This window comes from Rattus norvegicus, chromosome 17 (assembly GCF_021556685.1).
Source record: "Rattus norvegicus strain SHRSP/BbbUtx chromosome 17, alternate assembly SHRSP_T2T, whole genome shotgun sequence".
NCBI classification, from domain to species: Eukaryota; Metazoa; Chordata; class Mammalia; order Rodentia; family Muridae; genus Rattus; species Rattus norvegicus.
In genome coordinates this window covers 2520067-2546841 of record NC_141550.1, presented here as the reverse complement: position 1 = coordinate 2546841, position 26775 = coordinate 2520067, and the positions used below count along the sequence as shown (strand labels likewise).

General features: G+C 39.8%; 2 protein-coding genes across 5 annotated transcripts in view; both read right to left on the bottom strand.

Moving 5' to 3' along the window:
- Zfp808l2 (zinc finger protein 808 like 2) overlaps nt 1–6936 on the bottom strand; it is a 32232-nt gene extending 25296 nt beyond the window's left edge. Inside the window, exon 1 of the mRNA XM_087591794.1 lies at nt 6849–6936. Within this exon, the coding sequence (XP_087447920.1) occupies nt 6849–6851 (3 nt within the window). The 5' untranslated portion in view covers nt 6852–6936. The remainder of the gene's footprint in view (nt 1–6848) is intronic.
- Nucleotides 6674–26775, bottom strand: part of LOC147999931 (uncharacterized) — a 42792-nt gene continuing 22690 nt past the window's right edge. For 2 of the 4 annotated variants that reach the window (XM_087591787.1, XM_087591788.1), the window contains exons 3-6: nt 26680–26740; nt 23474–25449; nt 16952–17102; nt 6674–6961 (exon numbers count right to left, since the gene is read on the bottom strand). In XM_087591787.1, the coding sequence (XP_087447913.1) occupies nt 17101–17102; nt 23474–25449; nt 26680–26740 (2039 nt within the window). In that variant the 3' untranslated portion in view covers nt 6674–6961; nt 16952–17100. Of the gene's footprint in view, nt 6962–16951; nt 17103–21411; nt 25450–26679; nt 26741–26775 lie in introns of those variants that run through there. The other 2 variants (XM_087591786.1, XM_087591785.1) reach the window with 1 other exon arrangement.

The following is a 26775-nucleotide window of genomic DNA, read 5'->3' as shown; positions in this document are numbered from 1 at the left end:
TACAAAGGAAAATAGATGGAAAACTCCAACACAAGGAGAGAAACTAGACTGTACAGAAAGCAAGAATATAATCTCCCTGCAATGAAACCAAAAGAAAGACAAACATAATTCCACCTTTAACAATGAAAATAAAAGGAAGCGACAATCACTATTCCTTAATATCTCTCAACATCAATGGACTCAATTCCCCAATAAAAAGACATAGACTAACAGACTGGATACGAAAAGAGGACCCAGTATTTTGCTGCAAGCAGGAAACACACCTCAGAGACAAAGACAGACACTACCTCAGAGTAAATGGCTGGAAAACAATTTTGCAAGCAAATGGTCTGAAAAAACAAGCTGAAGTTGCCATCCAAGAGTCATTAAAAAAGATAAGGAAGGACACTTTATATTCATCACAGGAAACATCCACCAAGATGAACTCTCAATCCTAAATATCTATGCTCCAAATGCAAGGGCACCTACATTCATAAAAGGAACCTTACTAAAGCTCAAAGCACACATTGCACCTCACAGGATAATACTAGGAGATTTCAACATCCTACTCTCATCACTGGATACATCATGGAAAAAGAAATTAAAAAGAGGCGTAGGGAAACTAACAGAAGTTATGAATCAATTGAATATAACAGATATTTATCGAACATTCCATGCTGAAAGCAAAAGGATATACCTTCTTCTCAGCACCTCATGGAACCTTCTCCAAAATTGACCATATAATCGGTCACAAAACAGGCCTCAACAGATACAGGAAGATAGAAATAATCCCAAGCGTCCTTTCAGATCACCACGCACTAAGACTGGTCTTCGATAACAACAATAATGACAGAAAGCCCACATATACATGGAAGTTGAACAATGCTCTACTCAATGACAACGTGGTCAAGGAAGAAATAAAGAAAGAAATTAAAGACTTCTTAGAATTTAATGAAAATGAAGATAAAACATTCCCAAACTTATAGGACACAATGAAAGTGGTACAAGAGGAAAACTCATAGCTCTGAGTGCCTGCAAAAATATACAGGAGAGAGCATATGCCAGCAGCTTGACATCACACCTTACAGCTCTAGAACAAAAAGAAAGAAATAAACCCAAAAAGAGTAGAAGTCAGGAAATAATCAAACTCAGAGCTGAAATCAACCAAGTAGGAAAGAAAAGGACTATACAAAGAATCAGCAAACGCAGCAGCAGGTTCTTTAAGAAAATTAACGAGATAGATAAACACTTAGGCATACTAACCAGAGGTCACAGAGAGTGTATCCAAATTAAGAAAATCAGAAATGAAAAGGGAGAGATAACAACAGAATCTGAAGAAATTTGAAATAATCATCAGATCCTACTACAAAAGCCTATATTCAACAAAACTGGAAAATCTGGAGGAAATGGACAATTTTCTAGACAGATACCAGGTACCAAAGTTAAATCAGGAACAAATAAATCATCTAAACAACCCCATAACTCCAAAAGAATTAGAAGCAGTTATTTAAAAGTCTCCCAACCAAAAAGAGCCCAGGTTCAGATGGGTTCAGTGCAGAACATTATCAGAACTTCTTAGAAGACCTCATACCAATACTGTCCAAACTATTGCACAAAATTGAAAGAGATGGAGCACTACCAAATTCCTTCTATGAAGCCACAGTTAATCTTATACCAAAACCACACAAATACCCAACAAAGAAAGAGAACTTCAGACCAATTTCCCTTATGAATATCGACGCAAAAATACTCAATAAAATTCTTGCAAACCGAATCCAAGAACATATCAGAACAATCATCCATCATGATCAAGTAGGCTTCATCCCAGGGATGCAGGGATGGTTTAATATACGAAAATCCATTAATGTAACCCACTATTTAAACAAACTAAATGATAAGAACGACATGGTCATTTCATTAGATGCTGAGAAAGCATTTGACAAAATTCAACACCCCTTCATGATAAAAGTCCTGGAAAGAATAGGAATTCAAGGCCCATACCTAAACATAGTAAACCCTATATACAGCAAACTAGTTGCTAACATTAAACTAAATGGAGGTGGTTGGGGATTTGGCTCAGTGGTAGAGTGCTTGCCTAGGAAGCGCAAGGTCCTGGGTTCGGTCCCCAGCCCCCCCCCCCCAAGAAAAAAAAAAACTAAATGGAGAGAAACTTGAAACAATCCCACCAAAATCAGGGACTAAACAAGGCTGCCCACTCTCTCCCTACTTATTCAATATAGTTCTTGAAGTTCTAGCCAGAACAATCAGACAACAAAAGGAAATCAAGGGGATACAGGTTGGAAAAGAAGAAGTCAAAATATCACTATTTGCAGATGATATGATAGTATATTTAAGTGATCCCAAAAGTTCCGCCAGAGAACTACTAAAGCTGATTAACAACTTCAGCAAAGTGGCTGGGTATAAAATTAACTCAAATAAATCAGTAGCCTTCCTCTACACAAAAGAGAAACAAGCCGAGAAAGAAATTAGGGAAATGACACCCTTCATAATAGACCGAAACAATATAAAGTACCTCGGTGTGACTTAACCAAGCAAGTAAAAGATCTGTACAAGAAGAACTTCAAGACTCTGAAGAAAGAAATTGAAGAAGACCTCAGAAGATGGAAAGATCTCCCATGCTCATGGATTGGCAGGATTAATATAGTAAAAATGGCCATTCAACCAAAAGCGATCTACAGATTCAATGCAATCCCCATCAAAATACCAATCCAATTCTTCAAAGAGTTAGACAGAACAATTTACAAATTCATCTGGAATAACAAAAAACCCAGGATAGCTAAAACTATTCTCAACAATAAAAGGACTTCAGGGGGAATCACTATCCCTGAACTCAAGCAGTTTTACAGAGCAATAGTGATAAAAACTGCATGGCATTGGTACAGAGACAGACAGATAGACGAGTGGAACAGAATTGAAGACCCAGAAATAAACCCACACACCTATGGGCACTTGATTTTTGACAAAGGAGCCAAAACCATCCAATGGAAAAAAGATAGCATTTTCAGCAAATGGTGCTGATTCAACTGGAGGTCAACATGTAGAAGAATGCAAATTGATCCATGCTTATCACCCTGTACAAAGCTTAAGTCCAAGTGGATCAAGGACCTCCACATCAAACCAGATACAATCAAACTAATAGAAGAAAAACTAGGGCAGCATCTCGAACACATGGGCACTGGAAAAAATTTCCTGAACAAAACACCAATGGCTTATGCTCTAAGATCAAGAATCGACAAATGGGATCTCATAAAACTGCAAAGCTTTGCCGTCTGTAAGGCAAAGGACACTGTGCTTAGGACAAAACTGCTACCAACAGATTGGGAAAAGATCTATACCAATCCTACAACAGATAGAGGGCTTATGTCGAACATATACAAAGAACTCAAGAAGTTACACCGCAGGGAGACAAATAACCCTATTAAAAAATGGGGTTCAGTACTAACCAAAGAATTCACAACTGTGGAATGCCGAATGGCTGAGAAACACCTAAAGAAATGTTCAACATCTTTAGTCATAAGGGAAATGCAAATCAAAACAACCCTCACACCAGTGAGAATGGCTAAGATCAAAAACTCAGGTGGCAACAAATGCTGGCGAGGATGTGGAGAAAGAGGAACACTCCTCCATTGTTGGTGGGATTGCAGACTGGTACAACCATTCTGGAAATCAGTCTGGAGGTTCCTCAGAAAATTGGACATTGAACTACCTGAGGATCCAGCTATACCTCTCTTGGGCATATACCCAAAAGATGCCCCAACATATAACAAAGACACGTGCTCCACTATGTTCATAGCAGCCTTATTTATAATAGCCAGAAGCTGGAAAGAACCCAGATGCCCTTCAACAGAGGAATGGATATAGAAAATGTGGTACATCTACACAATGGAATATTACTCAGCTATCAAAAACAATGCCTTTATGAAATTCATAGACAAATGGTTGGAACTGGAAAATATCATCCTGAGTGAGGTAACCCAATCACAAAAAAACACACATGGTATGCACTCATTGATAAGTGGCTATTAGCCCAAATGCTTGAATTACCCTAGATGCATAGAACACATGAAACTCAAGACGGATGATCAAAACGTGAATGCTTCACTCCTTCTTTAAAAGGGGAACAAGAATACCCTTCGCAGGGAATAGAGAGGCAAAGATTAAAACAGAGACAGAAGGAACACCCATTCAGAGCCTGCCCCACATGTGGCCCATACATATACAGACACCCAATTAGACAAGATGGATGAAGCAAAGAGGGGCAGGCCGACGGGAGCCAGATGTAGATCTCTCTTAAGAGACACAGCCAGAATACAGCAAATACAGAGGCGAATGCCAGCAGCAAACCACTAAACTGAGAATAGGACCCCCATTGAAGGAATCAGAGAAAGAACTGGAAGAGCTTGAAGGGCTCGAGACACCTTATGAACAACAATGTCAAGCAACCAGAGCTTCCAGGGACTAAGCCACTACCTAAAGACTATACATGGACTGACCCTGGACTCTGACCTCATAGGTAGCATTGAATATCCTAGTAAGATCACCAGTGGAAGGGGAAGCCCTTGGTCCTGCTAAGACTGAACCCCCAGCGAACGTGATTGTTGGGGGGAGGGCGGCAGTGGGGGGAGGATGGGGAGGGGAACACCCATAAAGAAGGAGAGGGGGAGGGATTAGGGGGATGTTTGCCCGGAAACCAAGAAAGGGAATAGCATTCGAAATGTAAATAAGAAATACTCAAGTTAATTAAAAAAAAAAAGGAAGAAGAAGAAGAAGAAGAAGAAGAAGAAGAAGAAGAAGAAGAAGAAGAAGAAGAAGAAGAAGAAGAAGAAGAAGAAGAAGAAGAAGAAGAAGAAGAAGAAAGCATGGTCATTACTCTAGGGAGCAACACATTGGGATCAGTGTCAGTGCCCCCTGAGGCAACACAGTCTGTGTCAGAAATGTTTTTCTAAAGGGCTGAAAATACAGCTGTCTAGAATTAATGTCTTTCCAGGGTACAAATCAGCAAAGACACAATTAAAATATTAACGAAGATAAAGAAATCTCTGTAACAAGGACACTCACCTAATTCTCCCTGATGCTGAAAGAAGAGCCAGGGTAGTAGAGATTTGCATTCCACTTATGCCACCATCCTATGTCTCTTTGGGTTTTACATCCTTGGTTATTAAGGATGGCATGGAGACAACTTGGTTTAGCCACTTGGTGGTTGGGAGATTTACATAGAACACACATTATATCAATTATTTAGCAACACCAAAACCCTGAAAGAGCAGGCTATTCTTCAGAGACACAGTCCTAAGTGGAAGACCACACAGGATGCAAAAGTTAAAAAAAAAAAAAAAGGAGGTAGAAAGTATAAAACTTCGGGTGGGATAGTGAGGGGCTAAGGCGGATGCTAAGGGAAGTTTCTCAAGAACAGCAGCTGTAGACTACCTACAGGGAAAAATGGAAAAAATGCAACACTCCCATGAAATCAGCAGAAACTACCATTCAATGGACAAAAGAAAGAGGGCTCTATCAAACAATTCTGCACACTGAGAAGAGAGTAATTTCATCAAAATTACTGACCATGACTACAGGGGTTTGGAACTGATTCCATTAGCCCCACGTGGTAGGAATTATTGGAATCTCAGGATCAGAGATATCCCCTCTCCGAAGGACCTGGCCCCAGACCATTACCAGCTCTCCCAAGCACATGGTTGGTTTTACAGAAGGAGCTCTATTTCTTGTTTTTGTTTCTTTAATAAATACATCAAGGCATTAACTAAAGGCTCCAAGTCTAGGACCCAGGCTGTAACATGCTCTGTCAAGGATATGGCTGAGTTTCAGAAGGAACCATGTAATTCTCTATCCATGAAGGCCTCACGGAGAGCCTTGCTCAATCAGGCCATTCTGCACCACAACAGTGCTTTTCCTTTTCGAATGGCTTCACCAGATGTCTTGTCCATGGGACAGAACTATGCTTTTCTCAAGAAGAAAAGCAGTCCTTTATGGCACACCAGGCCTTCGTGTTAGTTACGACCCCACAATGCTCCATTCAGCAGTTTTTTAATAGGCTGGTCTTTGACCCGGTCATGGACATTGTGGGTGTTTGTTAATTAAGGTTCTCTTCTTTTATATGATCTGGAGCCATATTTCCCCACAACCCTGAGAAAAAAACATGTGTATCCTAGCATCCTAATCTCTGACATGATTGGTTAACATACTACTTCTCAGTGGGATGTTTTATAAGGGTTTGGGTTTTTTTTCTTGTTTTTTCTTTTTTGCGTTTTTGTTTGTTTGTCTGTTTGTTTGTTTTGGGAGCTGAGGACCGAACCCAGGGCCTTGCGCTTGCTAGGCAAGCCCTCTACCACTGAGCTAAAGCCCCAACCCCGTGGGATGTTTTAAAGGGAGTCATTCCCTCAACTAAATTTTATTCCTTGTGTCCTACTATTTTCCAAACTTTGGATAATCCTTTAAATCACAGATTCTAATCTCATCACACCTTAAATTTGGAGCGTTACACAGTGGGTGAGATGGGTTTTACAGTCTCCACAAAATTAACTCCAAACGGATCTTAAGCAGCAAGGGCACACCTTCTACAACATACCAGACAAACCAGGCCTCTCCGAATTGGGCATATAGCTAAGGATATTTCTACATGCAAGCCCTTGCTCCAAATGGTTCGCGCAGATGCACCTCCCAAAATGAAGTTATTCAGATGTCACCGCTGAATACATCTAGCGGCTCAGATCATAGGGAACCACACAGAGGGCTGTTAGTTTCCACTCCATACAAGGGTTGGGCCTGCCACCCGGACTCCCGCTTCTCAAGTCACCTTCCCTTCAGGTTAGGGGCAGTGGTCCCAGGCTCACCATATTGCGATTCAATTGCGATTCACCTGTCCGTACTCCGCTAAGGCACAGAGAAGCAGAGGTCAAACCACATCAAACCAATCCATTATGGTTGCTCTTCAATGGCGATGAACCTGCAGCAGAGACCAAAGTGCTCAGAAGTACCTGCTCTTCTGATCGGAAGGTCTTCTTGGAGGTCCTCATTGGCCAGTGAATCTTGAGTGACATGTGCACCAACATTAGGCTAAGAATGGGAGGAACCTACAGCAGGCAGGAAAGCATTCGGAAGTTCCTGCCCCTTTTAAGTGGAAAGTGTTTTTGTAGACCCTGATTGGCTGCTGCATCTTCAGTGACGTGAGCACCGCCTTTAGGGTTAGAGTGCATTGAAAGTACACAGTAAATGCTTTCCTGCCCCAGGATTCTAGTGTAGGAGCTGACACTTTTCTGATGGTCAAGACTCTTGTTTCAATGTCACTTGTGCCAGTCCTCCAATAACCTGTCTTTCTACATTCCAACACTCAGCATGAATGTCTTCATTCGCCTCCTGGTCCTGCTGCTTCTGCCTCTCCCTTTCCTCTTCCTCCTCCTCCCCTCCCCCAACTGTCCTCTGTTCCTGCTCTTGAATCAAGGTGAATTGCTTGCACAGTCTATTTTTCACCTTTTAGCAGAGGGAAGTATAGGACCCACAGGCAAAAGGATTCCAAGGATAGTGACAGTTACAGGGCTATTGTAGGACACAATAGGTATTCGTTTCTGTGATTTCACACTGATGTCAGGAAAGGAGGAATTGATATTCACCTGCCACATGTTGTGATGGTCTGAAAATCACTGAAAGAAAACCCTAGGCCCAGATAATATGCAAAAATAAAAAGCACTTAATTATGTAGAAAACACCCGTTTGTGGGTGTTAACCATTCTTTGAAATGTCGATCCCAGGAAAGGCACACACACACTTTCTTATAGGGAACAGGTGGAACCGTCTAGAAGAATTAGGTAATCTACAATGTCATTGCTGTGTGCTAGGGGGTGACAGGTCAGTGTCTGAATTTCAGTGTCATGGACTTTTAATCATATGGTGAAATAGGGCTGCACAGTGCAGATCGGGCATTCTGATATACCATATTTCTACTATTTTGTGGTTATAGCAAGATTGGTCTCTGGCAGCGGGGGTTTATAATCTTGTTCTGGACTTTAGGGTCTGTTCCTAGAGCTCCTCCCTTATGACTTACTTTCAGGGACTTAGGGTCTACTTCTGAAGCTGGTGCTTAATGGCTCTTTAGGAAATCAGGTCTGGTCTTCCAAATGGAGACAAATGAGGTCCATATGGAGATTAATGGAGTTTATCTTTACCTTTCAATATGATTCTCCAGAAATGGTGCTTATCTTGCCCTTTCAATAAGATTCTCCCGACAACCCGGGGAGAAGAGCAGGAAATGGTTGCTGATCACTAAGGAGCACCATTGTTAGCCCTCTTAAATATCCTCTCTGTATGTGGCCTGTCAACAGAAGCTGTGGGCTAATATAAAGATTTTCCTTGTAAATCCAAAAGCTCCACATTAAAGAGGGTTTTCCATGCTAAGTATTAAAAACAATGTAAAGCCCTCATAGTGTCCACTGGTTTCAGTTTTAGGTAATTAACTAGAGTAATTTTAACTGAAGGGCATCTGACCTCATCCTGAGTGCTGTTTGTCTCAAGGCTGTTACATCTGCATAGAAGACTCCGTTTTTTTTTATACTTTATTTTTATTTTATGTATATGAGTGTTTTTCTGGCACTTGTTTGTACAAGGGTCAGAGGAGGGGAATATATCCGAGAGATTGCAGTCAGAGCAGCAGGAGTACTGCCATATGTTCTCTAGGAATGCATCTGTGTCTTGTGTAACAACATTCAATGTTCAAAACTTAGTCATATCATTATTTAGTATACTTTCATTTAAAATTAATATTTATACATTTGAAATATAATACATCACTGTGTGTAACCTTTATCTTTTTACATCTTCCTAATATGTATTTCCAAACCTGCTAACCTAGAGAGTAAACTTAATTTTCCTATGTATATGAGAAATATCTATTTATAAGCTTGAATATACAACTAAACTGCTAGGTGCTCAGAACTCTCCTTCATCCATGACCTTCTACCTAGGTAGGCGACCTTTCTCTTGAGGTCATCAGAACTCATGGGAGCTCCTCTGCTCCCTTTCCTCACATCCTGTTTCATCTGTGTCCTGCTATTTCTCACCCTCTTCTTCCAAGAAGTTCTTCTAAGCCAAGAGACAGAGATGGAGTCAAAAGAGACTGCCCACCAAGAGGGCTCTCGAATGTCTAATTGCTGCTAAAGACGACTCTATCTTCCTCACTATACCTTTGTCAGGCTGTAGCAGGTCATTGCAATTAGTGGTTCTCCTGTGAGGATCCAAGCACAGTCTGTAGGGAGTCAACAGTTTTCAACTTAACTGATGAGCACCTCAATGCATCCAGCTGACATGGCCTCAAGTCTGACAGCAAAGAAACAAGATCCCTCTCCAGCAATTTGTCTTAAAATAGGCAAGAACTTTCCTCTCTTTAGAATTCTTCTCTAGTGAGACTTTCAGACACACAACCAAACCACATCTTTTCAGGACACACCCAGCTGCATCTGAAAAGGCAATATCTTCCTAAGCTTTGGTTTTTTACTACAACTACTCTTTCTAGGAACCATAATCAAATATCCTCAACAATTTATGCCCTTCTTTCTTTTTGCTCAATCCTAGATTCTTCCCCACCAATTTCTTCTTTGTTATGTATGTGTCAATATAAATGCTCAAACATATAAATTTTTGACTGCATTTCTACTGGTTATGTGTATATGGTTGAAGGACTGACCATGTTGCATTGATTAGCCAAAAAGAAATTCACTGCCTGAGCCTAATTCTCCAACTTGAGGAGGAGTTCCAAACTTTAATAAACAATAGGACTTGCAGATCACAATGTATCCACCAATTATTAGGAAAATAAAGAAGGGGCCTCCCTCCTTAGAGATGGAGATCAAGTGCCTGCCTGGAATCTAAATGCTGCAAGTGTATTTTTTTTTATTTACATGTTCAGCTTTTTGCTTTTTGTGGTGGAAGAAGCCCCCTACCTTGATATAAAGGTAGATGTCACCCACATTCCCAAGAATGATTAACCCATGCTTTGCCCCCTCCGAACTGTCACTTAACCTTATGTAAAATGTGACATGTATTTTATGGTCTGCCGTCCTCTTTGTTATTTGTCAGAGACCACATTTGATCATACATCGTTAAGCTAGACAATCTATTCCCTGGTAATATGCTTTTGGAAAAAGGGTTTCTGTCTCGGTACTTCCTTGGCTGTATATTTGCCCCAGGAGTTGGACTGATTGGATAGACAGTTGCCTGGAAAACTTTTGCCTTATTGCAATGTGTTTTAGGTATGCTGGCAATGATTCGCCTGGTGTTAGGTGCCCTGAATTCTGATCCAGGTTGAAAAAGACAATTTTCATGAGGTTTTCATTCTCATCTCTTCCCAAGATTTCCTTTCCATTCTTCAGGGACCCATCAAGGAAATCATGACCCCTGACATGCTCTAGAACACATAGGACAAGAAACATGATCAAGAATAGACAACCTAGGATAGAATATACCCCCCAAAAGACAGAGTCCTAAACTTTCTATCAGACCTTTGAGATTTCATTCCCAGTATATAAGGTAGCACTGACTAAAAGTAGTAGAGCCTTTCTTTTTTTCTTTTTTTTCTTTTTATTTTTTTCAGGGCTGGGGACCGAACCCAAGTAGAGTCTTTTAATAGTCAAAATCAAGGCTCAGTATTATAGCACGTGATGACAAAAGGAGATTCTTTTCAGGTATTAATTTAGTTATATATCAGCCAATTTTTAAAACATACCATAAACAGTAGAAATAATTTATGATGTGGAAATCACAAGATTATAGAGGAAGAACAAGTAAAAAAAAAGTTGGCTTTTAACTTGGAAGTCAAATTTTACATTGTGATTAATTAGTAACTTGTAGAAACAGTGTAGTCTGCTAGGCTGTCACAAATATGTTTGATCTGTCTCCTCTGTATGAGACAGAGTCTCTTTTAGAACACCTGCTGATCTTGATTCACTAAGCACACTAAAATATATAATAGATACTGAACGCAGTATAGATACTGAAATAGCAGTATATATTTATGCCATGCAATTGAACCACTATTCCTAGCATGATAATCTTCTACAGAAGAGTGACCTGAAAAGTAATTTGTTATTGGCCTGTTTAGAATAAAGCATTATGTTCCTAACAGGATTGATTCTCCATAGCAGCCTAGACTTGTCTATCATGGGGTTGCTCTTACTCTCAAAGGGAATGGACTTAAGCTAACTGCTCTGAAACTCGATTTAGAAAATACCCTCCATGGTTTCTCATTGGAAGGGGAGGTGTACTGTGCTCTCACTGTTCACAAAACCTTTCTGTGTAGTTAACATTTAGTGTTGTCATAAAACACATCATGGCCAAGGCAAATTATAATTGAAAGAATTAAATTGGACTTCTACTTCCATAGGCTTAGAGTCCTGGAAGAAAATGAAAACCCATGGAAATGAGAAGAAAATAGAGTTCACATTTTGAAACTCAGAAAGGAAATAGGCAGCACACTTGTATGGTCATAGGCATATGAAGGTTCTTAAATCATCTACATGATACACATGTGCTCACATCTCTATTCCTTTCCAAAGTCTTCCAGGTACTGGAAAATAAGTATTTTTAGATATGAGTGAATGAGACACATTCCCGTTTCAACAGCACATTTTGCTAAAATCTTAGAGAGTGCAAACTACCTCTTACACTTCCACAATCTTCCATGACCTTCAACAAGAGTGCTAGGTTTCCGCCATATAGTGTGAAGAATAAACGGTATTATTTCACAATGAGTCAAAGCATGCTAAGGATAGAACAGACCAAAGCAAGACTAAATCCAGCAGGAAAACGTGGAGTCATGAAGATCATTGTTCAGCTTCTTGAGATTATGATGAAGTCGCCTAACTACAGTGTACTTAGCTATCCTTACTCTGCCAACTCTGTCACTGAAGCACACATAGCTCACTTGTATGTCAACTCCTCTACATGCTTGCAGCTCTTTTCAAAGCTACTCCTCTTGTCCCAAATACATTGTGCATGAGATCATACTTTACTATGTTCAAAGTGGGTTGTTGTAAAAAGCACTAACTATAGAAGCAGGCTTTATCCCTAACATTTACATGCCAGCTCACAGTGATCTATATGTAACTAGAGCTCCACAAAACATCAGATTGTTTTGAAACAGTCTGAGCTGAAGTAAATTTGCAAGTGCATTGGACATATCTCCAATAGTGCCCTCCAGTTGGAAATTCAATATTAATTGGATCAAGCTAATCTTCCCAATTTGTACAGATCATGAATTAGTACAGGCTGGGAAATTACAAAATCACTCACCGTGGCCCCAAACTGGTACTTCTACACAATCTTGGTGCTAACAGTTGTTTGCTTGCCCTATTTGTCTCCATGATTTACACGAGAAACTAGTCCTCCTACTGTGGTCTGAAGGTAGAAGCCATGCTCCACATGCAGATCCTTTTCCTCTTGCTTCAATGAATGTTGTCTACATGGCTCCAAGAGGGAATTTTAAAACTGAGTGGTGGTGTGGGCAGTTAATTTAAGAATTTAGCTTGCTAATGAAGAAGACAATATTTGTGGCCCTCAGGAGCAACAACTGGGATCAGGGACACATGGCTGCGGTAGAGCTTTTCTCAGAAACATTTTTCTAGTTTGCAGGTACAGCTGCTCTAGCATTAATATGTGTTTGATAAGGGATTTACTGCCCAACACTAAATAATTACTTTAAAAATATCTTTAAAAAGAGTGTGTATTCAGTTCAAAGAGAACCAAACAGGAACAGATTTTGCATTCCACATATGCTATCATTCCTACTTATTTCTGAGTTTTAGGCCCAACGTCATCCTTAGAACCACATCAATAGGGAAAGGACTCTGCAAGTCTAGCATCTGAGGAAGATGGTGGTTTTCAGCACAGACTTACATTTTAATCATGAAGTAAGATCTCTATGATAGCATTAAATGATGTATCAATGCCACAATTCTCACACATACAAAGGACAGAGAACAGGCAGAGAATACATCATGGAAAAGTCACCTGATAGTACTGTGGTTACTGCTCTTACATGACCAACTCTGCTGAGCTATCCTAATATCATAGTAAAGCAGCTTTTCTTCCTGTACAAGCTGGTTCAGAGGAAGGTGATGGATGCATCAATGCAGGACAAGAATGAATTACATTTCATTTATCCCTGACTGCTCTATTTCTCAGGACAATGACTTCAGTTTGGAGAATTCCAGTTTTCTGAGCTATTCCTTTTAAATGCTATTTTATATGTATTGGTATCTTGACTACATGGGTCTGAGAACAGTATAAGCTGAGACCAGAAGTGGGCAGCAGAAACTTTGTAATTATAGTTAACAACCAAGTAGTTTTGAAAATAAGACTCCTTGTCTACTGTAACAAAGACCAGTTTATCTTAAACTGCTAAGTTGTCTATCTGGACACATTTTCATATAAAATGTATTTTTATACACATTACATAAAAATATATTGCATTATTTTCACTTTGCTCTATTTTTTCTTTATCTGTCCCCATTTTTTTCAAATTTTTCTTGTTAAGGATGAAAAATAATGCATAAATATATCAATAAAACCTACCGGTATAGCCCTGATTTATAGTTTTAGGGATGAATAATTTGCTTTCTATATGACACTAGTGGACTCATCCCATCCTGAGTATAATTGTTGCCCTTGGACTCCTACTAGGATCCTACACTGATCCTGAATTGTCCTAGGTTGTCTAGGGGAAGAAATATAAATAATAGAAAACGTTTCCTGATAAATACCTTACCAAACACTTACTGGTTTCAGGACCTTGAGCTTCTGGAGCTGCAGGGAACACTATGCATATTGGTCTGAGCCAATCACAGTCTGCCTTGTTTCTCTAGGACTAGCACCATACCCCATTGATCACTTTCACCTTGGATGACTGTAAAATCCTGAACCTACTGTCTCCATTTTCCAAGCATTGTGATTACAGACCTGTGCCACCATATCTGGTTGAGTGCCCCGGTCTGCGGTGGTTCAGTGGAGACCTGAGAGGGGGCGAAAGAATGGAGGACAGGAGGCACAAGGAAGGAGAGCAAGTCTGTGTTCTGATCAAGCTCTCAAACTTTAATGAACAAAAACAGCAGCTTATAAAGACAAGCAGGTGGTCCGGAAAAAAAGAACCAAAAAAAAAAAAAAAAAAAAGACAAGCAGGTGGGAAGATCACCCAGGACCCAAGACTGAGAGACCATTGCCACCACCTTCCCTAAAGCCCTAAACCGTAATTTGCAGGTATGGCCTGATAAGAACAGATGCTGGAGACAGAAGCTGTAAAAGTGATAAGAATGGACATCTGGCTTCTATGTCCCAGAGGGTGTAAGTGGGCTTGACATTCCTGAAACATTCCTGAGAGAGAGGCTGAGTAAGGACTTAGCTCCTGGCAGTTGCCTTGCCTTCCACTTCATTTACTGAGTAATTAGAATCACAGCATGAACAAGGTGAGGAGGTCCACATATCTATTCAGTAATGGCATAGCACTCTGAGTCTGGGTTTCACCATCTGTATAATAAGGACAGAACTCTGCCCTAGTCCTTTGGTGACTCATAACAAACAGTATAATAAAGCAAAAACAAAATTCCTCCTAATTTGAAAGACATTGGAGTTGAAGGTTGAAGGGCTGCATTTCAGGGTAGACATCTATTGCTAGACTTAAGACCACAGTCTGTGTCTTAGCTACCCTAACCAGATAGACTCAAAAGAAAAGACCCATCTAGCTGTGACAAGTTCGCCTATAATGCTGGTATTTTGGAGGCAGGGTGGGCAGAATTCTCTGATGTTCTAGAACAGGTAAGAGTTCCAGGGCAGCCAGAGACTCCTGGTAAGAATACACTTTCATATAAAACAACAAAAATGAATAAAAAGAACAAAACAAAATTATTAATGAGAAATTAAAATATATTAATGTATTTGCTCAGTGTGACTCATTTGGAACAGCAATTTTCTCCTTTTTCTAATTCTTTATCTGAATTTTAGTTGCTTTTCCCCCTGACATGTATTCAGTTAAGGAATAAACTTTTGTTATGCACAGAAGTCCTTACCTAGAGGAATCAGTCATGTTTAAGAATTACATTCCAAGGGAAATTCTAAGGATATGGGGTCCAGTGTTCTATTAGACCATAAGCAAAAGGAGAAATATTAATGTAGTTTTTGACTACCTAATTCCTACCATGCAGGCAATTTACAGGGACTATTGGGTGGCCACTAAATGCCTTTAAGTTTTAATGGGAGACTGCCACAGAGGCTATGCATTGTGCTAACACAGATAGATCTGTGTAGTTGTTGCAAAAGAAAAAGAGGAGGGGTAGAACTGGACAGGACTGACCCACCACATCTGAGTGGATACAGAGATTACAATGGAAAGCAGCTAGTGTTCAGGTGTACCCTAAGCATCTTCCTCTTTAATATACAATGCCCACTCCCTAGTAGTTGATCAATAGTCCATGATTCTTTCTTTTATTTATTTATTTATTTATTTATTTATTTATTTATTTATTTATTTATTTTTGGTTCTTTTTTTCGGCGCTGGGGACCGAACCCAGGGCCTTGCGCTTCCTAGGTAAGCGCTCTACCACTGAGCTAAATCCCCAGCCCCCTTTCTTTTATTTTTTAAGATGTATTTACTTTATAACTATGAGTACACCATCACTATCTTCAGACACACCAAAGAAGTCATCTGATCCCATTACAAATGGTTGTGAGCCACTGTGCCATTGCTGGGTATTAAACTCAGCAGTCGGTGCTCTTAACTGATGAGCCCTCTCTCCAGCTCCCATTGTTCTTTCTAAATACCTGACTTCCATAGTTTTAGAGTGCTTTCTGTTTGAGGTCCATGGTACCCTGAAGACAGACTTGATGTCACCCAGAGTTACCAACAGAGTTCAAAAATGAATGATTTTTAGTCATCAAGGAACTCGAATAGGATCCCATTCAGCATGTCAATCTTCACGTATGCATGTTCCTGTTCTCTCCTTACACGAAGCACAACTCACATCAGACTTAAACCTGACATGCATTGTTGTGGGCTCCAACTGCTGCCAAATGAGTCCAGAAAACACTCAGATTCTATTAGGGAATGTCAATAAAATAAGGTATGACCTTTCTTTTCGGGTTTCCTTCTTGAGACAGAATCTGGCTATAAAGTATGTCACTACAAAGTACAGCAATGTGCCTCAAATTCAGAGAGACTGGCCTACCACCCTCCCCATGTCCTGGGATTACACGAATGCAGCCCAAAGGCCAACTGAGATGTTTTTTCAGACTTAGCTTTGAATCAAAGAATGAATGGCAAGGTAAAACTTACAGATTAAGCCTCGTGGGTTTGATGTTTAGTAATACCTACTGAAACATTGCTATAATAATTTAAACAGGAAAATCATTTCATATTTTCTCAAGAATGGGACATATTCTTTGCATTGTTCATTTCCTCTGCATAAAGAAATGTTTCAACTGTGTTTGTGCACCTACACCTGTGCCATGGGTATAGGTAGCAGTGAGAAAAAAGCACCTTACAGGTGTCTATTGTCTACTTCCACTATGTGCATTCTACAGATAAGATCCAAGTATGCTTTTAGCTTCCAGTGACATCATTGTTCCTTATTTTGTTTAACGTTTTATATACTGCCAGTGTGTGACATACCTATGCCAGATTCTAACTATAGAAATGAGAAAAGAATTCATAGATAATATGCGTCTATTGGAAATTGAAATTATGTCATGAGGTTTAGAAGGAACCAGCTATACCCACTGCGACAGTTGTCTGGAACTCATTGTGGTTCTGAGAAAACTGTTCTGAATAAGTGTTTCTTTCTAAGAATGCAATAACACATTAAAAGAGATAGCGCTTCAACATTTTTTCTTGCAAATAAGATTCATTATCAACTTATAGTTTTCTTCAATACTTATAGTTACTATGGTTATGCTTACTTACAGTTATATCATGGTTAACATCTAAAATGAAGACAGCATTAGCACTCAGCAGGCATGTTCTCTTCTTCCTCCAGGAATCAAGGTGGATATATTTCACAATACACTATTCAACTTGCAGGAGGGTGAACTATCACATTCACAGGAGAACTGTTCTAAGAAGATTCCAATTAAAAAGAGATTTAGGATATAAAATATGGCATTTGTTCCTGTGACTTCACGATGGTATCAGGACAACTGCAGCTGCTACCTAGAGACTCCTGACACTGGGAGAAAAGAAGGAAATGGATGAAAATGATTTTGGAGCACTATCATTACCTAGAAACATCTTCCGCAGTGGGAAGGTGAAAAACACACAGCTGTAGTAGGGAAACTTCTCTCCATGAACAGAACAGATAGCCTAAAACTTCTCTCAAACTAAATATTCTTTTTGCTCTGATCACCATGTCAGTGAAGAAATAAGAAAGTAATTATAGACTTTCCAGAATTCAATGAAAATGAAGCCACCACACACACACACACACACACACACACACACACACACACACACACACACCCAAACTGAACCCAAGAACACATGTAAACATCAACCACAATCCTATTGAATCAAGGACCTCAACATATTATCAGACACAAGTACTCAAGATGGAATTTCCTTAAAAGAATGGCAATGGTTCAGGCACCAACATCAGCAATTGAAAAGTGGGACTTCATGAAACTACAAAATATCTTTAAGGTAAAGGTCACTGTCAGTAGGACAAAAAAGCAGCGTAAAGATTGAAACAGAATATTCACTAATGCTTTATCTTACGTAGGGTTAGTATTAAAAATTTCTGAAGAACTCAAGAGGTTAGACAGAAACAGCTCAAATATCCTAATTTAAGTATAGGGTACAGTACTAAACAGAGAATGGTCAACAGAGAAACTTTGAATAAACAAGGAATACTTAAGGAAAGGTTCAGATGCTGAGAAACAAGATCTCCGAATTTGGAACCATGCCAAAGATGCATCTCTACTTGAAATCCCTTGCTCCAAATGTTTTGTGCAGATGAGGCTCCCATACTGAAGTTATTCATGTGAAACCCATAAGAACACTTAGTGGCTAGGACCACAAGAACCTCAAAGGTGGCTGCTAATTTACACCCTGCACACAGGAGGGCCACTTGGCCACCTCCCCATTCTCAGTCCTCTGATAATTCAGGTTAGGGACAGTGGTCACATGCTCACCACAATGAGGTTTAGTAGCTCAGGCCTGCACTCTTGGAAAGCACTCAGCAGAAGAGGTCAAAACACACTATACCAACCTTAGAAGCATCCTCAGCAAGAGAGCTGAACTTGCTGTAGGAACAAGGCACCTGTAAGATCCCTCCTCTTCTGATTTCAAGCTCTACCTACAGGCCCTGATTGGCCAGTGGATCTTGAGTGCCATAAGCACCTCTCTTAGGGTTAGATTGTGCTGAAGAGACACATCAGCTTAAGGTTTCCTGGGCCAGAATTCTAGTCCAGGAGCTGACCCTTTTAAGATCCCCAAGATGTGTGTTTCAGTATCAAATATGCCTGTCCTCCGTTATCCCACCTTTCTATCTTCCAGCAGGAAATTTCTTCCCCCTCCTCCTCCCACCCATTCTTCTTGTCCCCATTCTCCTCTTCCATATATACTGCTCCTGCTTTTCCTTCTCACGCTCTTCCTCCTCTTCCTCTTCAGTTTCTTCTGCTCTGCCTCTTCCTCCTCCTTCCTCATCTTGTTCTCCTTCTTCTTGTTGTCTTGTTCCTCTTCTTGTTCTTTTCACTCTTCCTCTTCCTTTTCTTTTCTACCACCCCTTTGTCCTCTCCCTCCTCCTCCACTCAAACTACACCTCCTTGAATCAAGATGTTTAGCTTCTAAAGTCCATGATTCACTATATGACCCCTTGAAAGATGGGGTGTTCCCAATTGAAAGAGCTTCCTGGACACAAAATATGATGTTTGTTTCTGTAACTTCACACTTACATCAGGAAAACTGTAGCTAATTTCATCTGCTATATAATGTAAGGGTCTGAATATCACTGAAGGCAGACCCCAGACTTAGATAGTATGCAAAAAAAAAAAAGAGGGCTCATTTTACAGAGATGGTCTTCATACACAGGTCAACCATTCTTGAAATACCAACCCCAGGGAAAGCACAAAATCATTTTATAGGGAACCAGGGAAAATCTCTAGCATAATAAAATATTTCTTTGGTGGATGCTAAGAGGTCACACGTTGTCAGTGTTTTGCATCCCTGTGTTATGAACTTTTAACCATGTAATGAAATAGGGCTGCCCAGTGCAAATGGCCCATTCGGAGAAAAGGTATTTCCCATATTTGTACTTATACCTGGACTGGTCTCTGGAGCGAGGGGTGTTTATGAATTTGTTCTAGATTTTATTGTCTGTTCCTAGAGCTGGTGTCTCATGACTTTCTCTATTGTGGTCTATCCTGAAGATGGTGCTTTATGGCTGTTTTTTCAAAGAGGCCTGGTGTTCCAAATGGATACAAGGGTTGCTCCAGTGGAGATAAAAAAGGTTTATCTTTCCCTTTCAAAATAATTCTCCAGAAATGGGGATTATCTCGTTATTTCAATATGAGAATCAAGACAACCTGGGGAAAAAGTAGGATATGGATGGCAATCTCAGTGGAGCACTATTAGAAGACAGCACATCTTCCTCAGTGGGAGGTGAAAACACATTACCTGTATTAGCAGAGGTTTTCCAGATGAACAGAACACAAAGGATGGCTCTCTCTATGTATGGATGAAGTGGATATAGAGAAATGTCTCATGGAATGTTGTCCACGAGTAAAACAATGACTGTGTAACAATGGCAAGCTGAAGAATACAGTTGTGTCTATATGTCTCAGCTGGTCTTCAGCATATACCAGATTTCCTAACACGGAACCTTGAATGCTAGAAAAATAGTGATCTCTCTTGCCAGAGTATGGCAGGAAGAAAAAGAAAGAGTTCCCATCTTCATCATCCTTACATATGTAAGCTTCCACCAGAAAATGTGGCCTAAAGATTTTTCTTGTGAACTCAAAAGCTCCAGAAAAAAAGAGGGGTTTTGCCATGTTATATATTCCAAATAAGAAAAAGACCTCACATTAACCACCTGTTTCAGTTTAGGTAGTTGACTGCAGTAACTTGACGTGAAAGGCATTTTACCTCATCCTGAGTGCTGTGTGTCTGAAGGCTGTGACATTCTAAAGAAGACTCCATTTCTTTTTCTCCTTTTCTGTCAAAGGATATTTTCTTTATTTACACTTCAAACGTTATCCCCTTTCCCAGTTTCCACTCCAGAAACCCACTATCACATAGCCCCTCCCCTGCTTCTCTGATGGTGCTTCCACAAACCTACCCACTCTTGCTTGCCATCCTGGCATTCCACTACACTGAAGTATTGCAGCTTGACAGGACCAAGGGTCTCTCCTCCCACTGATTTCCAAAAGGGCCACACTCTGCTACAGATGTAGCTGGAGTCATGGGTGGCTCCACGTGTGCTCTTTTGTTGGGCATTTAGTGTCTGGAAGCTCTGTGGGATCAGCTCTGTGGGATTCTTCCTATGGGGTTGGAAACCTCTTTAGGTCCTCCAATCCTGTTTCTAACTCCTCCATTGGGGACCCCGTACTCAGCCCAATGGTTTGCTTTAAAAATCCACCTCTGCATTTGCCAGGCTCTAGCTGAGCCCTTCACGAGACACCTTTATCAGGCTCCAGTCAGCAAGCATTTCTTGGCATCTGCAATAGTATCTGTTTGGTGACTGTATGTGGGGTGAACACCCTGTGGAGTATTCTCTTGATGTTTTCCCTTCAGTCTCTACTCCATACTTTGTCTCCTTATTTCCTTCTCTGGGTATTTTGTTTCCCCTTCTACGGACTGAAGCATCCACACTTTGGTCTTCCTTCTTCATGAGCTTCATAGGATGTGTTAATTTTATTGTAGGTATTCTGAGCTTTTGGGCTAATTCCAATTTATCAGTTTGTGGATAACATGTGTGTCTGTTTGTGACCGAGTTGCCTCAGTAACTATGATATTTTATATCATAGTTTGCCTAAGAATTTTATGCAGTCATTGTATTTAATGGCCAAGTAGAACTCCATTGTGTAAACTTACCACATTTTCTGTATCCATTCCTGTGTTTGAGGCCATCTGAGTTCTTTTAAATAAGGCTTCGATAAACATAGAGCAGCATGTGTCCTTGGGAAATGACACCCTTGACAGTAGTCACAAAAATATAAAATACATTGTTGTGACATTAACCAAGCAAGTGAAATATCTGCATGACAAGAACATTAAGCCTCTGAAGAAAAATTGAAGGTCTCAGAAGATGGAAAGATCTCCCATGCTCAGGGATTGGCAAGATTAATATTGCAAAAATTGAGAATTGGCCAAAAGAAATCTACAGATTCAATGAAATCTCCACCAAATTTCCAACTCAATTATTCAAAGACTTAGAGCAATTTGCAAATTCATTTGGAATAACAAAAAAACCAGAATAGCATACAAAATACTCAACAATACAAGAACTTCTGGGGAAATCATCATTCCCAAGCAGTACTACAGAGCAATGGGGATAAAAACTGTATGGTATTGGTACAGAGACAGGCAGATCAGTGGAACAGCATTGAAGACCCAGAAATGAACCCACACTCATGTGGTCAACTGATGTTTGACAAAGGAACTAAAACCATCAGGTGGCAAAAAGATAACATTTCAATCAATGGTGCTGGTTCAACTGAAGGTTAACATGTAGAAGAATGCAAATTGACCCATTCTTATCACCCTGTACAAACCTTAAATTCAAGTGGATGTAAGAACTCCACATAAAACCAGATACTCAAAGTAATAGAAGAAAACTTGGGGATGAGCCTCAAATACATGGGAAAAGGTGAAAATTTACTGAACAAAATACCAATGGCTTCTCTGTAGGTGTATGTGTTGCTGCAAAATTATAAAAAATGGAATGCTGTCTTTTACCCCCACTTGGTCAGCACCACAGTGACCCTAGTTATCTGTTAGATATCTTAATCTCAATCAGCAAAGCCTCTCACCCTCTTTGCTCTAGCCCCTATAACACTGCCTATGGCCTCTCTCTGAGCCTGGCAACAATCTGTCTACCAATGCAGTCCCCAAGGCAGGCTGTCACCATGCCAGAAATATACATCTCAATTCCATGGTGGCTTAGTATCCCAGCTGACACATACTCTATTAAACTTAATTCCCCGCAAGAAACAACACACAATAACCTCTGATCCAATTGATAAGATCCTCTTCCCTCAAACTTTTCTGCCACTCATCCTTCCCTCTCATCCAATGACAGGCCTCGTCCTATCTTGTACCTGCTTTCACGTGCTTAATGGCATCACTCACTCCTCCATGCCCTTTAAGATGACTGTGCTCTGTGCTGTCTTTCCCTGGCAGGTGAGCATCTATGACTGTGAAGGCTGAGCTGTTCAGTTTCAGGGGGTACAAGATCTACCTGGAACATGGGCAGCACTATGCCAAGACAGATTGGAAGGTTTTCCAGTTTTCTTACTGGCAAAAGTGAGTCTGCGTTCCTTTCCGAAAGGAATCCTAGACAGATGAACTAGATTGTCCTCTACAGAAACACTCACACACACACACACACACACACACACACACACAAACACACACACACACACACACACACACACACACACACACACACACACACACACACACACACGAAACACAGGCTGAAGAAATTCAAAAGAAAAGAACCCGCAGTACAGTCACATTCCAGGGAGTCATCCCTGTGTGTCTCGTGCTGATATAATGCTAAGAAGAATCAGAAAACAGGAGTCAGGAAAGCTCACTGAGAGGAGGATAGAAGGAACAAGAAAGTAAAAAAGGCTAAGCAGGTATCAAAGATAGCAATGGTGGCTGCCAAGGCCCCCACAAAGGCAGTCAATAAACAAAAGATTGTGAATCCTGTGAAGGTCTCTGCTCTGGGAGTTGGTAGGAAAAGCTTATTTGGTAAATCAGAGTTTAAAATAAAATCTGTCTTTAACTCTAAACAGAACAAAACAAACAAAAAAAGATAAATGTGGATTGGAAAACTTTTATCACTATTTTTAACTTATAGGGTTTCTCTCCAGTATGTATTTTTCTATGTATTTGGAGACTATTATGTTGGGAAAAGGCTTTGTCACATTGGTTACATTTGGAGAGTATCTCTCCTGTGTATGTTCTTTAATGTATTTGGAGATTACTGTGTTGTGAAAGGCTTTATCACATTGCTTACTTTTGTAGGGTTTCTTTTGGTATGAACTCTATGTGTCTAGAGACTATTTTGTTGTGAAAAGGGTTTAACACATTCACTACGTTTGACGGGATTTGCTCCTGTATGAATTCTTCTATGTACCTGGCATCTACTGGGTTGTGAAAAAGCGTTATCACATTCATTACATATGTAGGCTTTCTCTCCAGTATGAACTCTATTATGAATCTGGAGTCTACTGGGCCGTGAAAAGGCTTTATCACATTCCTTACATTTGTAGGGTTTCTCTCCAGTATGAATCCTTTCATGTATCAGGAGTCTATTGTGTTGCGAAAAGGCTTCACCACAGTCACTACATTTGTAGAGTTTGTCTTCAGTATGAATTCTTTTATGCCTCTGAATGTTACCGTGGTCTGAAAAGACTTCATCACATTCATTATATTTGTAGGGTTTCTCCCCAGTATGAACTCTTTTATGCCTGTAGAGGATACTGGGTCGGGAAAAGGCTTTATCACATTCATGACATTTGCAGGGTTTCTCTCCAGTGTGAACTCTTTTATGTATCTGGAGGCTAGTGTGGTATAAAAAGGTTTTATCACATTCATTCCATTTGTAGGGTTTCTCTCCAGTGTGGACTCTTTTGTGTATCTGGAGGCTACTGTGGTCTGAAAAGGCTTTATCACATTCATTACATTCGTAGGGTTTCTCTCCAGTGTGGACTCTTTTATGTGTCAGGAGGCTACTGTGTCCTGAAAAGGCTTTATCACATTCATTACATATGTAGGGTTTCTCTCCAGTGTGAACTCTTTTATGCTTCTGGAGGTTACTGTGTACTGAAAAGGCTTTATCACATTCATTACATTTGTAGGGTTTCTCTCCAGTGTGAACTCTTTGATGCTTCTGGAGGCTACTGTGTACTGAAAAGGCTTTATCACATTCATTGCATTTGAAGGGTTTCTCTCCAGTGTGAACTCTTTTATGCTTCTGGAGGTTACTGTGTCGTGAAAAGGCTTTATCACATTCATTACATTTGAAGGGTTTCTCTCCAGTGTGAACTCTTTTATGTGTCTGGAGGCTACTGGATTGTGAAAATGCTTTATCACATTCATTACATTTGTAGGGTTTCTCTCCAGTGTGAACGCTTTTATGCCTCTGGAGGCTACTGGATTGTGAAAAGGCTTTATCGCATTCATTACATTTGAAGGGTTTCTCTCCAGTGTGAATTCTTTTATGTGTCTGGAGTCTACTGAGTCGTGAAAAGACTTTATCACATTCATTACATTTGTAGGGTTTCTCTCCAGTGTGAACTCTTTGATGCTTCTGGAGTCTACAGGGTCGTGAAAAGGCTTTATCACATTTATTGCATTTGTAGGGTTTCTCTCCTGTATGAATTCTTTTATGCGTCCATAGGCTATTGTGGTCTGAAAAGGCTTTATCACATTCATTACATTTGTAGGGTTTCTCTCCAGTGTGAACTCTATTATGCTTCTGGAGGCCACTGTGTCGTGAAAAGTCTTTATCACATTCATTACATTTGTAGGGTTTCTCTCCAGTGTGAACTCTTTTACGTATCTGGAGGCTATGGTGTTGTGAAAATGCTTTATCACATTCCTTACATTTGTAGGGTTTCTCTCCAGTATGAACTCTATTATGCCTCTTGAGTCTACTGTGTTGTGAAAAGGCTTTATCACATTCATTACATTTGTAGGGTTTCTCTCCAGTGTGAACGCTTTTATGCCTCTGGAGGCTACTGTGTATTGAAAAGACTTTATCACATTCATTACATTTGTAGGGTTTCTCTCCAGTATGAACTCTATTATGCCTCTTGAGTCTACTATGTCGTGAAAAGGCTTTATCACATTCATTGCATTTGTAGGGTTTCTCTCCAGTGTGAACTCTTTGATGCCTGTAGAGTATACTGAGTTGTGAAAAGTCTTTATCACATTCATTACATTTGTAGGGTTTCTTTTCAGTATGAAGTCTTTCATGCTTTTTAAGTTTACTGTGATTTGAAAAAACTTTACCACGTTGACTACATCCATAAGGTTTCTGTCTAGCTTGAGTTCTTTTATGTATTTGGAGAACTGTGTAAGGAGCAAAGGCTTCAACACACTGAATAACTTCAGAGGGCTTCTTTTCTGAATGGATCCTTTCATTCCTTTGAGGATGACTGTGAGCATGTAAAGCAAAGGCTTTTCCACAGTGAGTATATTCGGAGGGAATCTCTGCACTCTGACTTCTTTCATGCCTGAGAAGATAATATGCACATGTGAAAGGTTTACCACACTGATGAACACTTTCATCTGGATGATTTAATGTTACTGTTTCTCTAAATATAAAGAGGCATCTGGCCTTAATTTTTTTCACTTCGTTCACATTCAAGCTTTCCCTTGACTATGGGCTGTTTTGCATCTTCCAAGATCCCTGAGATGGCAGAGCATCTATTACATAGCTCAGATTTACATATCCTTTTTCTATAAAAGGTTTTTCCCAAATTTGAAGAAAAGCAAAGGAGCTCAGACCTTTAATCCAACTAAGCGTATTCCAATATTTACTGTAGGGTTGTTCATACTATATTTGGGAATTAATCCAGGAGAAACAGAAGCATTTCAGCATTCCTAGTACTCAAGAGAATTTATTACAAATTGAGGTTCCATACGTATTGTCAATGAAGTTGGAAAAATCATTAATTGTAAAACATTTATCATGTTGAAACAGTCTAGTATAACAGCCACTCACTATATGTCTTCTCATTGTTATGGGAGAGAGAGTGTCAGAAAAAGATTGAGATACATAGATAGAAAGATAGGTAGAAAGATAAATAGATGGAAGGATGGAAGGATGGATGGATATGATAGATAGAGATAGATACATAGATGGATAGATAGACAGACAGACAGAGAGGTACATTGTTTCCTTCAAAATCCCTTTTATATAAACGGTTTGTGTTCATTATGATATATGACATATCTATGAAAGGAAGATGAACACATTGCATTCACATAATTTAACACTTTGTTCTTCATAGACAAGTGATATAGGGATGGAGGTTAATGCCCAACATCCTTCTTACAACAAATAATCTGCCCATTTCACTAAATCTAACAATATCACTATTAATATCTGAATAAGCTAATTAGAAGCTTTTTGACATGTATTTGTCAACCATTCAACATGTGGAGCTTTTACAAAATTAGCAGAAATGTATTGCCAGTTGTACAGTGTAGTTGTAATAGGGCTGTCTTTCAAATGGTGATGTACACTAAGGCATTGTTTCCAAGTCCACTTTCTTAAAAAATTGCATTGCAAAAACAAATCAGATAAAAGCGCACGGAATACCATGGTTTTGTTAGAATGTATCAATCACCAATATATTTAAAGCAGTTCTTATTTACACTGTTGCTTTACTTTCAAACTTTCAACACACATTAAAATTTCTTCAGAGGCATATTTGTATGAGCTTGCATATAAGAAGTACCTTCTCTGTCTTCTAGATCTTTGACAATGTTCCTCAATATTTTGGTCTTCCCAATTAAAGCCTGAAATAGAGTAAGAGAAAAACAATGAATGGAAA